Source organism: Mesitornis unicolor, unplaced genomic scaffold (genome assembly GCF_000695765.1).
Source record: "Mesitornis unicolor isolate BGI_N332 unplaced genomic scaffold, ASM69576v1 scaffold26669, whole genome shotgun sequence".
NCBI lineage: Eukaryota > Metazoa > Chordata > Aves > Mesitornithiformes > Mesitornithidae > Mesitornis > Mesitornis unicolor.
The window spans coordinates 13,848-28,458 of NW_010209712.1; the positions used below are offsets into that span (position 1 = coordinate 13,848).

The window sequence follows — 14,611 nt, forward strand, 5'->3', positions numbered from 1 at the left end:
CTATTTAGAGCTGTAGTGTCATATTGTTGGGTTTCATCTAACATCATGATGGGATTCATTCTGAATTATGTTTTATGTGTATACAGCCATGTAGACACCATAGTGCAATTTTTGGCATTATGTTCTTAAGTTTAGGAATACGATTACATTTGAAATGTCTTTTCAGTCTCCGAAATCTTGGATCGAAGAGGTCTTCAGCAAAAGAGAATGTGCACACATTATTCCCAGTTCAAAAGATCCTCACAGGTAAAACTTTTGTTACATTTAGAAGGAATCAGAGTAATTTTTATGGGTGTTGTGTGTAGCTTGGATGAAGCTATTTGCAGTTTTCCAGTGTCCCAGTTTGTGGTTGCTAGTGTTTATGGGTTTTCATAGATACTGTCTCCAGTACGTTTTAAATGAGGCAGTTTGTTTAAATTAGAAATTGGCAACTATCGACCTTCTGATGTGCCCTTGGTCCAATAACTGAACCTGTGGTATGGTATCTGATTGAGAGACTGAGTTACATGGAGTTACTGCTGCACATTGTCTTAATCCTTTACCACCATTTTCTCTCTTCCTCAGAATAATGCCTGCTGCTGATCACAGTCTTTTGAGATAGAGATTTCTGCTTAGGGTGACATAGAGTGTGAAAAGAGTAAGGAAAAGATCAGGTCCTCAACCTGTGTTTTAAAATCTAAGAATGTAAACATAATTTGGTATTCCAGATAGTGTATCTAGTTGATGGTGTTGCCTAAATAAATTCAGTGAGGTCACTTTCTGAGGATGTAGAAATGTAATTGTCATCCTGTTTTTTTGAACACATGGATAGTGTAGTGTAAACAAACTAGATAACTCATCTATGAAATGCAGATTTGAAATACAATCTGAGATGTAATATGCCAAACAAATCACTAAAGTTACCCAGTACATCTTCCAGGGGTGAGCACAGAAGAACACAGCCTTTAATGCTGTTGAGGAGAATTTTTTCACAGATAGATCGATATATTATGAATATCATTACAGGTGTTGTCTTTTATGTAGACATGTATTAATTATCCATGTTTTGTCACAGATGTCCTGCAGGATGCCAGGTGTGCCAGAATTTAATCAGGTAAGAGTGCATAAATATGTATCAATGATTTTTGTAATGACCTAAAGTTACTGATGGGCATTCCTAGTCAAGGAAGTAATGGCAACAAAAATATAATTCCTCTTATATTGTCTAAGCAGCATTTCTGGGGGTATGCTGGAGAATGTTTATCATAAACATTATCTGAGTAAAATAAATTTTATTGTATCTTTAATTTATTTGAAATAGAAAAATTTATCCAAATACTTTGTGTGGATGAATTTGTCTTGGTCTTCTCCTGAGGAATGAAAGGCAGAAATGCGCCTTTAAATGAGAGGCAATTTTCTAGCTATGTCCTTGGTGATATGAAGGAGAGTGAGATGAAAACAATGGAGAACATTCAGAATTACAGAAAAAGGAAGAACAAAATAAAGAGAAGAGTGTAAAAGAAACGTCCCTGTTGCTAGATTTTCTGAAGATTTTTTCATCTTCTCTGCAGTGAGCATTCTGAGTCCTTGCTTTTGTGAAGACAAGCAACAAAAAATTACATTGCTTGGGTGCTTTTAACTCCAGTGTGGGTTTTTTTCAAAAAGTTACTATTTTCGAGGTTGTATTAATTGGTTATTTTCAGTCTAACATTTGTCATTCAGCTGGTGTTCCCAAACTGGTTTGGATACTGTATGTTTATGGTAATAAATTATCAGTTGTTGGGACAAAAGTTTTAACTTTCCTTGACGTTTGTTTTGTGTTAAAAGCCTGAGAAGGCTGAAGCAACAGAAAACATTGAGTTTCTGATAACTAACAACAAGCTGGTGCTAACTAGTCCTAATACCTTCATGAGCATGATTATTTGTTTTTCTGTTTTATTTCACATTTTATTTTTCTTCTAAGACTTAAGTGAAGCAAGAGTCACATTTTCCAAAAAGCAAATAAGTTACTACTGGAAATCAGATCACTCTAAAGGACCAATATACAGAATGGTGTTGGCCTTGTAAGTAAGGCAAATAATCTGTATGGCAGTTGTTGAGAAATGGACAACTCCCTCTAAGGAATGGTTGCATGTACATTTTGCTTTAAAGCAGAGGAATAGAGATTCAAAGATTTTTACATGTGTTCTGGAAGTAGAAATGCAGGCAGCATACTCTGGTGCGTATCTAAACTGAAGTTAACTTATACTTCAAAATAAGGTGGTTTAATCCCATCTAAATCAAGACTACAGCAGTTCTACAGTCCTCCCCTTTCCCTTACAGAGTGACCATATTGTTATTTGGTCTGGGAAGCTTTCCTCTTAATTGAACACAGTTTAGCTGCATGAATGTGAATACAACAGTGGGAAAGGGAGAAAAAGAAACTGGAAATGTGCAGCCCACAGAATGGGTTATTTTTTTTCTTTCACCTTTCTCTGTAAAGATATTCTGTACCTTTGTAGTTTTTTTATCTTGTAGTTGTTTTTTTCACTTTTCATTGAGCATTTTTATGCTGTTTAAATTCATAGAATCATAGATTGTGTGGAGTTGGAAGGGACCTTTAGAGGTCGTCAAGTCCACTCCCCCTGCCATTGGCAAGGATGTCTTTAGCTAGATCAGGTTGCTCAGAGCCCCATCAAGCCTGACCTTGAATGTCTCCAGGGATGGGGCCTCCACCACCTCTCAGGGCAACTTGTTCCAGTGTTTCACCACTCTCAAATTGAAGAACTTCTTCCTAATGTCTAATTGAAATCTACTCTGCTCTAGTTTAAAACCATTGCCTCTTGTCCTATCGCTACACACCCTTGTTAAACAGACCCTCATCAGCTTTATTGTAGACCCCCTTTAGGTAGAGGAGGGACGCTATAATGTTTCCCTGGAGCCCTCTCTTTTCCAGGCTGAACAACCCACACTTTCTCAGCCTGTCTTCATAGGAAAGGTTCTTCAGTCCTTGCATCATTTTTGCAACCCTCCTCTGGACCCGCTCCAACAGCTCCATGTCCTTCTTGTACTGAGGGCTCCAGAGCTGGACGCAGCACTCCAGGTGAGATCTCACCAGAGCAGAGTAGAGGGTGAGAATCACCTCCCTCGATCTGCTGGCCACATTTCTTCTGATGCAGCCCAGGATGAAGTTGGCCTTCTAACTGCAAATGTGCATTGTTGGCTCAGCCTTTCACCCACCAATACCCCCAAGTCTTTTTCTGCAGGGCTGGTCTCTATCACATCATCCCCAAACCTGTATTGATAATTAGGATTGCACCTACCCAGGTGCAGGACCTCATGAGATTCATATGGGCCCACATCTCCAGCTTGTCCAGGTCCCTCTGGATGGCATCCCTTCACCCTGGCATATTGACTGCACCACTCAGCTTGGCGTCATCTGTAAACTTGCTGGGGGTTCCCTGGATTCGACTGTCTATATCATTGATGAAGGTGTTAAAAGAGGACTGGTCCCTGTATGGACCCTTGAGGGACACCACTTGTCACCCATCTCCACCTGGACATTGAGCCACTGACCACTACTTTTTGGGTGTGACCATCCAACCAATTCCTTATCCACTGAACAGTCCACCCATCAAATCCATACCTCTCCAACTTAGAAGGATATTGTGGGGGACAGTGTCAAAGGCCTTGCAGAAATCCAGACAGATGACATCCATAGCTCTTCTCTTGTCCACTGATGCAGTTACACCATTGTAGAAAGCCACTAGGTTGGTCAGGCAGGACTTGCCCCTATTAAAGCCATTCTCGCTGTCTCAAATCACCTCCCTGTCCTGCATGTGCCTTATCAGAGCCTCTAGGAGGATCATGTGAATTCTAGTTGATCTGTCTAGATATGCAAAATATGTAAGTGCGTCTGATGTTCATTTCAGTCAGACATTATCTTGCATGTACATTTTCCCAAATGTTAACAGTTCTTTTCTTCTTATATATCTTAAGGTGTACACAGAGCTTTGTTCTAGGAGGATTTTTCTGTTCATAACAAGGGGAAGTAATTTTCATATGAGTGTTATAACTGGTTATATTGTATTTGTTTGATCAGCAATGACACAGGTTTTGCGCCTCCTAAGATCTTTAATTTTCCACAACAGTCCAAAAGTGACGTGAATATACTTGATGCCTACGATAATTTGACCTAATATTGTAGGCAAATGAAACCTGTTAATGGTTTCTTACTTGCAGAGAACTTCCAAGGGTTGCTAACAGTTTATGAGTGGTTTATGCAACTATTTGCTAATACTAAGTAGAAGAATTCCATTTAGTAGCTGCTTATCAGATTTGAGTGACTTACTGGCACCTTTGTCAATTCTTCCCTGCTGTGTTGAAATAGCCTCTACTTTTCAGTGCAGTACTCACAAACACATCCCAGGCAGCACCTAGAGTGATCTCACTGCATGAATATTCAGGAATGTTGTGCCAAACTTCTGCATCCTTACATATTTGAGACATTCTTACAAATTGTCATTGCCAGGATGGTCACTCTCTCCTCAAGTCCCTCCAGTTTGCTGGTGTCTCTTCTGTGTTGGACACCCAAACTGGAGCCAGTGCCCAGACAGGGTCTGATATGCACCAAGCAGAGGGGAAAGTCCCTGCCCTTCCCTGGCTCTTGGGCTGTGTCCTGCTCACACCACTCCAGGCACTGCTGGCCTTGTTGCTGCCTGGGCATGCAGGTGGCCCTGGCTTAGCTCGCTGCCCACCAGCACCCAGGGCTGCCCCGCAGAACTGCCCCCTCCCCAGGGCTGCACGTGTCCTCCATCCCCTCCTCTGGGTTGAGATGCTGAACAGGACAGGCCCTGCACAGACCCTGTGGGACCCCACTTGATACTGGCCTCCAGACAGCATCCAACCCACAACCACCACCCTGTGAGCCCACCACATCATTGATGGTCTCAGACCCAACCAGGTTCTCACCCAACTAGGTTATCACCCGCCAGTGTGTCCTCCCTCCCAGACTGTAATATCCCAGCCCATGTACAAGAATATTAGGGAAGGCAGTGCCAAAAGACTTGCTAGAGCAGAGGTAGGTGACATCCGCTGCTCTCCTCTCATCCCCATGATTTTGTTACAGCAGACAAGTCAGGTAGGTCAGTCATGATTTACTCTTGGTAAATCCTTGCCAACTGCTCCCCATTATGGTCTTCTCTTTATGGTGCCCAGACATGGGCTCCAGGAGGTCTCACTCCTTGATTTCACCTGGGACTGATGGGAGGCCAGTTGGCTTGTGGTTCCTTAGGGTGGCTTTTGCCCTTTTTTGAAGGCAGGTGTGACGTTTGCCTTTTTCCAGCTCTTGGGGACCTCCCTCATCTCCATGACATTTGAGAGCTGATGGAGAGCAGCTGCACAAGGACATCAGCCACCTCAGCACCTTGGGGTGCAGCCTCACAGATCTCAGGGACATGGGTGGGTTGAGTTCTCCCAACCGATCCTGACTCGACCATCATCCTTGGCTGGTAGCTTCTCTCCTCCTTGAGCCCTGTCACTATCCCCACAGCACAAATCTTAAAAAAACCCAATCCCAAAGGGCTGTATGTAATGTTCTGCTTTGGTTTCCTCAGCCTTCCTGAGAGCCTCTTAGTCTTGTTTTTTCACCTACTAGGTAGCTCAGGAGTCCTTAGCACCTTGTCTCTTCCTGCTAGATAGCTGGCGAGAGCAAGCATGCCAGCTTGAGGCAGAGCATGAGCAATTTGGGAAATACCAGTCCTTTTGAATTCACAGCTCTTGCTTTGGTAATCTCTGAGGTAGAGACAGCTGCATGTGCACTGCACACCTGTGTGTTAGGTGTCTGTGCAGTTCCTCCACTGCCTGCTCAGCATAATTGAGCTGCAGCTCACCCCTGAGTGCATTTACATGTGAACGTTAAGTATGTAGTGCAAATGACATTAATTACTAAAATAGTTCAACGTTCATTGAGCCTCTCTGTTTCAAGGTTACTGCACTGTTTTATCTTGTCAGATGGTTAGTTCCTTTCTGTAGGATCTGAGCTTTGAGAACTTGGGTTGCTCTGTCTCTTGCTACTCTAGGAGGGGCTGCTGATATGACCCAGTAGGGAACAATAACATATGAGATAGATGGTCATTCTGTGCTCGTATTTTGATCAGGTGCTGAAATAAATTCAGATTTTAGAAAATGTAATCCATTGATGATGAGCCTGATTGCTTCTCAGTGCTGTCCTTCCAAGCACTGTTATTTGCTGAGTCAGACAGTGTAATGTGGTATCTAAGTGAGCAATGTAAAGTAATCTGGTATTTACTAGGACTGCTATTGGTTCTCTGTCTTCCAGAATGACTCCTGGATGAAAGGTCTTGTTACTGTGAGACCAGTCTAGGAGTAGAACAGTGACCATAAGGTATTTTCAGGACAAAAAACCAGTAGATTTTCTATGGTTTTTTTCTCATCTTTCATCTGAAGAGCAATTTTTTCCTGACATTTGTTGTTTCTTACCATGGAGTCCTCTCAAAAACCAAGCAGGAAAAACTGGAGCAAGGAAGCTAGTAGCTCAGATGTAGAGAATGTTGTCTGCTGAAGACCAATAATAAAATAAAAAATATCTCCTTCTTCTGGGCCTTCCTTTGAAGTATGCAGGGATACATTTATACTTTAAACAAAGTATAATAATTGGCCTCGTGCTCTTTGTGGGCAGATTTTATGCAAATCTGCTTCCCTTGTGCTGTCTGCTTTGTAGCTACATTGTTCTGAAACACTGTTAGTTTAGATATGTCTCTATAGTGACTCTTAGTGTGGATTCTGAGCCCACATGTTATTTGATAATATGATGTCAGCAATGAACTTCCAACTGTGTTCGTCCCTAACCATCTTCAGAAATAGCCGTTTAATTGTATCTCTGCAAGTGTCTTAGTGTGACTGGTTTATTCTCCAGGTTCTAGCTTGGATACTTTTTGTTTAGTTCATGAGCCTTGACCTGCTTGTCATGGTTTGCCTATGAGGAGGCAAAATTATAACAGGTTTTGCTTTTGGGTTTATCAAAATGAGGCCCCTAGATCAATAGTTTGTTTCAGCAGCTCCTTTGCCCTGTTTGCTAATCCCTGTTTTTTTTTTCCTGCCATCACCACAGTGCAAATGATTGTGAAGTCATGCAAGCGAGCCAAATCAGGCAATGTTTCTGGTTAGAGTAACTTGAAAATAAAAACCCCTCTGTGAGGCTTTTTTCTCCCCAGTTCGATAATTTCCTCTTCATTTTTCCAGGATTCAGTTTTGAGTACACCCCTTACTTCTTTCTGGCAAGTCCCTGGATTTCTATGATACCCTACTCTTTATCTCAGCTAAGGAAAAGGTGTAGGTGGTCTAGGTTAGCTATCCGTATTGAATTAGCTTGACAAAAATTTGAGCATTTTTGGTAGTCTCTATTGCCTTCTGACTTCTCACTAACCATCATCATACATGAGACGATTAAGTTCAAGTATTTTCTGCAGTGCTAGACTTCTACAACTCTGTAGTTCTCCACTGAATTTTATTGTTTATTTGAGTTAATTCCCTAAAAGTGTGGGTGTCTTCCTTCTCCAGACAGCTTTTGCAGAGCATTGAATCAATTAAATGTGATTTGCCTGTGTTGAAAAACTGGAGTGCAACATAATTCCATGGTTTCTGGGTATCAAGAAGTGCCTTTCTAAAGCAGTTAATTTCCTTAATTTGTGTAGGGTTGTTTTGTGGTTTGTGTTTGTTTGTTTGTTTGTTTGTGGTTTTTTTGTTATTTTTAATCTGTTTCTCTTTCACTAGTTAGTTCTCACTCATCTCCACAGAAAACACTCTCTCTTTCTGAATGTACCTGTCCAAGGTTTTGCAGATGTTTACGTCCAGCCTGCCCCTAGACCAATAAGTAGTAAATCTGAGTCCCAGGGCAAGCACTGACTTTGAGTTGTTGGAGGCTGTTTGTTATCTTAAAAGACTAAAAGAGAAAAATTTATCACCATTTCCCAGGGTATATTAACTCCTGAAATGTCTAAAGGAAAACTGGGCTGTCAGATGTCACTATAAATTACATGAAGTTAATCCTGTAGAAGCCTTGGAGCCTGTCGAAGCCTGTATGACCATAATACTAACTGAATTTGGAAAATGGGTTATTCTTCTAGTTGCAGACCTTTCATGCTAACTGAGCTTCTGCTAACTTTCCCTTAACATTGCACTTCAATTTGTATATTCACTTTGCTGGCATTCAAGGGTTAGTTACAAGGTCACCCTGACGTTCTCTCTCGACTGAGGGTTGCTCCTCTCCTCCTGTTTAATGATGGTAACTCCTAGATCTTTCTTCAGTACTTAGAATATCCTGCAGTAATGATCATAGCAAACCTTGATGTCTGAAGATATTCCTCTGAAATCTCACATATGAGACCAGTAAATCTGAGCTTCATTGCTCAGGTCAGAATTGCTATATGGGACTCTCGGACTGTTACGGAGTCACACAGAATTACAGCACAGTTTGGGTTGGAAGGAACCTTCGAAGATCATCTAGTCAAATGCCCCAATTGTTATTAGTGTCCTCAGGTAGAGAACAAATTTTCTATCCAACAAAACATATTTATGATTTAATTCAATGTCATTTTGCCATTGTTGAGGTTTTTTCAGCTGAGTTAATTTTATTACATTCCATGTCAGCAAGCTACAATATCCTTCTCTGCAGAAAAACTATTTGGGTTATACTGATTAAGAACCTAGAGTTGCATGCAAGTGTGTTTCATACAAAATAATTTCTTTATTTTTAATGTGAGATGTTGCTGTGGACGGCTGATTGGAGATCACCCAGGAGTAGACACTAGCTGGCCTGTTTATCAGGCTGCCCCACAGAGAGATGGTGTAGAATGGTCTGTGCAGAAGCACACAAAGATGAGTCCAACGGATGCATTTGGTACAATCAATTTTCAAGATGGAGATCACACTTACCATGCCAAGGTAACAGATGCTGAGTTTATATGTTTGACTTCTTTTTATAATTTCAGCATAAGAAAGAAAAAAAGAGGTTTTAGACAAATATCAGATTGTTTGTCCTAAACAGAGCATAGGAATGTAAAAGCAAGACAGGTGAGATCGTGTGTATATTTTTATGTAGGACTTCACCGCGATTAAGCATAGTCTGTCTTGCCGTCTGTATTGCTCGCTAATGTATTTTTGTGCTATCATGTTAGCAGTGCCGTGAAAGTTCTAATCCTGCACAAAATCTTTAAGACATTAATGCTCAGAACTTTGTAAGATATTGCAGTGTATTCTCTTGGACTATGTAAATGATGTTTTTTTTACCCATTATTATTTCTTCCAGTATATTAGACTCTCTTATGACAGCAATTTGGATCAGTTATTGCACTTGATGGTTAAAGAATGGCAGATGGAGTTGCCGAAGCTAGTGATCTCTGTTCATGGAGGCATTCAAAATTTCAAGCTTTCCTCAAAGGTCAAGCAGGTTTTCAGCAAAGGATTGGTGAAGGCTGCTGAGACTACAGGAGCATGGATAATAACAGAAGGCATTAACAGCGGTAGTGTAATTATTTTTCTTTGTTTCAGTCTTCCTCTGGTGTTGTTTCTATGTATTCGAGCATATACGTTTATGGCAAATATAATGAAAATGTTTGATAATTTATGATATTTTAACAGAAATTTAAACTTTTCTTGAGAAACAGTGCATAATTCAAAGAGTGACATCATGTTCTTCTGCTGTTGACAGGCATTCTGAATATTTTTAATATTTTTTTTATTAAGGAGCAGAATATTCTGCATGTTATAAGAAACACCAATAGCAGATAACCAAAACTTATTTGCAGTCAATGTTATCTACTTCATTGAAATATTTAGGTTCTGAGGACTGTGGTTGGTGTTTTTGAAACAGTTTTCAAATCTAAAGTTTGCTTGTGTTTTATGATTAATAAAGTTTTGAATTATGATAATCCATTAATTAACCTATTAGTATCTGAAAGTCTCTGTAGACTACTCTCAAAAACTGAGGGGGTCAGTAAGCCACAGAACTGAAACAGTTTTACTGCTTTAGCTTTTATTCAGTCCAGTGACCTTACAGAACTGTTGTGTGCATTTATGGCAGTAATGAAGTTTTTATGGAGGCAGAAAGCACTGTTAACAACATATGGGTATTATTAATTACAAATATGTGTTGAGTTTGAAGTATTGGTGCATTACATCTGAGCTTTACAATTCCTGCAGTGCAAATCAAAGTTACAAGTTGGGTGGGATGGTTTGTTTCTGGTTAAAACACAACCATAGAATAAGTTAAATGATGGGAAACCCTTTCATTTGTGTCCTGTAGCAGGTGTCTGGATGTAGAAAAAAAATGATGATGTAATTATCTGTATAGGAGTGTCCAGGCATGTGGGGGATGCGCTGAAGGGCCGTGCTTCACCACACCTGAGAAAGATCTGTGCTGTTGGGATTCCTCCATGGGGTATCATTGAGAACCAGAAGGATCTCATTGGAAAAGATGTGAGTTGGACACATTTTAATAATAAAAAACTTAATGTTCAGGGGATGTTATAGCGTTCTTCCATACTTTATTTTTGGCTTGCTTCATTTCACTGGCTTGATATTTTTTCTCAGTAATAGAGGCTTAGATTTTGCTCAGCAGTAGAACTCTATGGTACGTTGAGGCACTGCATTTTGTTTTTCATATGTAAATGAAGAGTTTAAAATATTTCTCTTCTTACAGGAAATTGGCATTTTTGAAATTTTGCAATTAATTAGGCAATTCTCTTCTGGTTGCAGATGATGTATTTCTATATTCATGTAATTCGGGATGAGTAATCAGGTTAATAGTATACACAAGTAGACTATTAATATGTGTGATTTTTATTCATAAACTAGAACTTTATGTGAGTGCCAGTGTAAGGGCACAATCTACATAATTGTTTAAAAGCACTTGACAAGTAAGATGAAGTCATTCCTGATGAATGATAGCTCACATGTTTTTAATGAAAGTACACCCAGGAAAGTATACCATTGTATTTCAACTGTTGCAGAGAAAGGCAGGCAGTGACTCTATTACTGCAGACCTAATCAGTGATTCTTTCTGTGGTATTAATTGTGAGTTTGTGGCTGTTAAGAATCAAATGAAATCCCTTGTTTGAGTAGAGCAGCGAAAAGCATGATGGAGACTTTTAGAAGATCACAATACGATGAAGAAATGCGTGCAAGTGAGGCAACACAGATTGTGATATTTTGTTGGTTTCTCTCAAGATCTTTTTATTTTTGGTTTTCTTAGGTAGTTTGCCTGTACCAGACTCTTGGTAATCCACTCAGCAAGTTGAGTACCCTCAACAGCATGCATTCCCATTTTCTAATGGCAGATGATGGGACAGTAGGCAAGTATGGGAATGAAATTATGCTCAGGAGGAATTTGGAGAAGTACATATCACTTCAAAAAATACACACAAGTGAGTACTGCTGTGGTCAGCTTTTTGACAGGAGAACCTGTCCTAAAAATTGTGGAGGTACTTGAACTCTGAATATCAGGAAAATGAAAAGGACAACATTTTCATAAAGCGTTATGCATTTGGGCTAATTCGCATTTTGGTCTCTCAGTTGTGGAGACATCTAAATGACTCAGATTATCTAGTAAGTATTGAGCAAATGCTCACTTTGTAGTTTTGTGTGGTGTCTGTATCAGCACTAGATGGTTTCCCAGCATTTTGCTAAGTAATAAAATAGTCGCATTTATTGGAATTTGTGTCCTTCTTCCCCTTTTCTTTACTTTTATCCTCTTCTATATTGCAAGCCTATGACCTCTTCAGATACAAAACCAAAGACTGGTTGTGAAAGGAATAACTTCAGCCAATACATATTTATCAGATTGCATAATTTCTACTGTTTGTTTATGCAGTAACTGAGTTATGGTATAGAAATAATGAATGAAATATTTATTACATAGACAAGTATTTCTTTTTATGCACTAGATTAGATAAATTATTTGTGAACGTTCACTCTCACCTAGTGATTTAAATCTCTAAGTATGTTAAAAAGACATTGGCAGAGTGATGATGTTGAATCTTTGTTTCCTTTATCTGCTCACATTATAGTATTTACAAACTTTGAAACTTATGCAATTTTTAATGTGTTTGTATTTAGAGCTTTTTAGTCAGCCTCTTCTGTCTTTTTACTGTGAATTTTTGCAGGTCAGACTTTCTGTTGTTTTACCATTTCTGTTGTATCTTATTCAAAATTTATTTCTAATTAAGAAAAAAATGACCCTCCTGCTGTAAAACTTGAGAAAGTCTGTAAAGAAGCACCTGATTGGTTTTGGTAAACAAATGGATATTGACCACATTTCAAATGCCATAAATGTCCTTTAATGTCTGAGAACTATTGTAAAGGGCAGAGGGATATTCTGAAGGATGTTTCTTCTTTCCAATGCTAGGGCTGCTTACAATTTTATCAGGAGGTTTTCATGGTCTTTCTGATCTGGTTGCAGAAGTTCTGTGAAAGACTTAAAAAGTGTAAGTCACATTAGAAGTGGTGAAGGCATGATTTCCTCTCCATTGAACCGTGTATGAGACTCCTTCATGAGGATTTATTTATTATTCTGATTTTTTTTGTGTGTGACTGAGACCTGTTTGTAACTGGCTAGGTGTATTTTGAAACAGGAATGGGCCAAGGTGTACCCGTAGTTGGGTTGTTCGTGGAAGGAGGCCCCAATGTGATCCTAATGGTGTGGGAGTACGTGAGGGCCAGCCCAGCTGTCCCTGTGGTGGTCTATGAGGGCACTGGCAGAGCTGCAGATATCCTGGCTTTTACCCACAAACACACGAGTGATACAGGGTGAGTAGTGGCATAATGCTCCTCCTGCTTGTTTTGTTATATTGGGAGGGACCTGAAAATGCCTGTCTCAAAACTGCTGAGATAATTTCTAATGACCCTGTCACGGTCTTTTGCTGACTTTTACTTCTGTGAAGTGAGAGCAGATTTTCTTCCTTCCCTGCCTCAAACTAGTGCTGAAAGAATTATTCTGCCCAAATTGCTAAGGCTTTTTTTGAAGAAGAAAAAGAAACAGCATCTAGAGATTTTAAGTTATTACGATATTTCTTACCATTGGTGAAGGGTGCTATTAGGTGTCCCCAGAGTGCCTACTTGTGTTTTGACTAAATCCTTTCTCCTGCAGAGCTAAGGTTCCTTGGCTTTGGTTTAACCAGTGGTAAGCCAGATTTGTCATCCTTGTCTAGCTATAACTCTTTATGTCAACTCCAGTGCAGCCTCAGCTGCAGACTCTATTAAACCAACCTTGATGAAAATTTTATGTCCAAAATGGAAAAAAAAAATTAGTATAAACGATTAATATTTTTGTGAAAGTTTTTCAAAGTCAAAAGGGCTTTTGAAATAAAAAATAAATTTTAAAAAGTGACCTGGGTTCCTTTCCAATTAAAAAACTCCACAATTTAATAAACTTTATATTCTAATTGAGTGTATATGATATTTTCTAAATATTCTTTTGAGAGTGTGGTATTTTTCCCTAGCGTGTTGTATTAAGAATTTTTTTTTCACTTTCTTTTTCTTCCATATTTTTGATCTTTTTTAAAAAAATCATGCCATTTCAAAAGAAAATAAAAATATGGATGGAAAAGTTAACAGAAAGATAAATGAGGGAAAAAAGAGAGGTATGAAGCCTAATGAACAAATAATGAAGAATTTAATTTCATCCCGTTATGATTATAGAAAGAAAGAAAATGTTTGCTAAGCATTTAGTGATTTTCAGCTCTATATTCACAAACAGTCCTTTGAGAATTATTAACTTCTTTCTTTGTCCTATTTCTGATAGTATATATGTATGGTCAGAACTAATGCCTGTGTGAATAGTAATTTACGCTAGGTTATGCCTTTGCTTTGTTTTGTGGAAAGAAGACAGGAATAAGTCAGCAGAGAAGTAGAAATAAAAGAAATTTCTTACATGTCTCTGCATAACACAAGCTTTGTCTTTTGCTGCGATGTCATTTGGGCTGCTAAGAATTAGCTAAAAATACACTTATTCTTGCTTGTATATATATATTTATTTTTTTTTCTCACCAGGGAGCTGCACCCTCAAGTGAAGGAGGAGGTTTTAGTGATGATTCAAAACACATTTAGCTTGGGACAGAAACAGTCCAGTCATCTATTTCACATTTTGGTGGAATGCATGGAGCACAGAGAGTCCGTGAGTGGGGTTCACGCTCGGACTTTAGCATGTCTTAATTTGCTGTTACTGTGGTGGGTCGGCATGGGCTCGGCACATGTAGATGCAATGGTGTTATCTCTGATATAAAGATAACGTGAAGGTGTCTGTACTAATTTGTGTATTGAGTAGCTCCACAGATCCTGTTTAGTTAACTTCTCTAGTCTCAGTGGTTGGTAATGAAATGACAGCCTTTCTGATTTGAGTAAAAGGTCAGACATTTTTGTTTTTGCAGAAAAGACCAAGTAATTCCTACTTCTTTTCTTCACTTGTAGTGCCTTCTTTGTAACTTAGAAATGTTTCTGCCCATTCTTCTACTCATAACAGTTCTGCTAAAACTTGTGTCTGAGTATTGAAATGTACTTTTGAAATGTGGGGGCATGTTTAGTGGCTCAGATGCTCGTCTGTGAGTGGAATCGTAGAATCACAGAATGGTTTGGGTTG

The 14,611-nt window shown here is 39.2% G+C and overlaps 1 protein-coding gene across 1 annotated transcript; it reads left to right on the forward strand.

Annotated features, from left to right (window-relative positions):
• Positions 1-166: 166 nt before the first annotated feature.
• On the forward strand, positions 167-14,149 carry LOC104535734 (transient receptor potential cation channel subfamily M member 6-like; the record flags this gene model as incomplete). Its single annotated transcript, XM_010192943.1, has 8 exons — positions 167-246; positions 1,055-1,093; positions 8,742-8,922; positions 9,287-9,500; positions 10,331-10,455; positions 11,231-11,402; positions 12,609-12,783; positions 14,026-14,149. Coding segments are annotated over 8 exons (1,110 nt in total), but the record flags the coding sequence as incomplete, so codon positions are not given.
• Between the last annotated feature and the right edge of the window lie 462 nt (positions 14,150-14,611).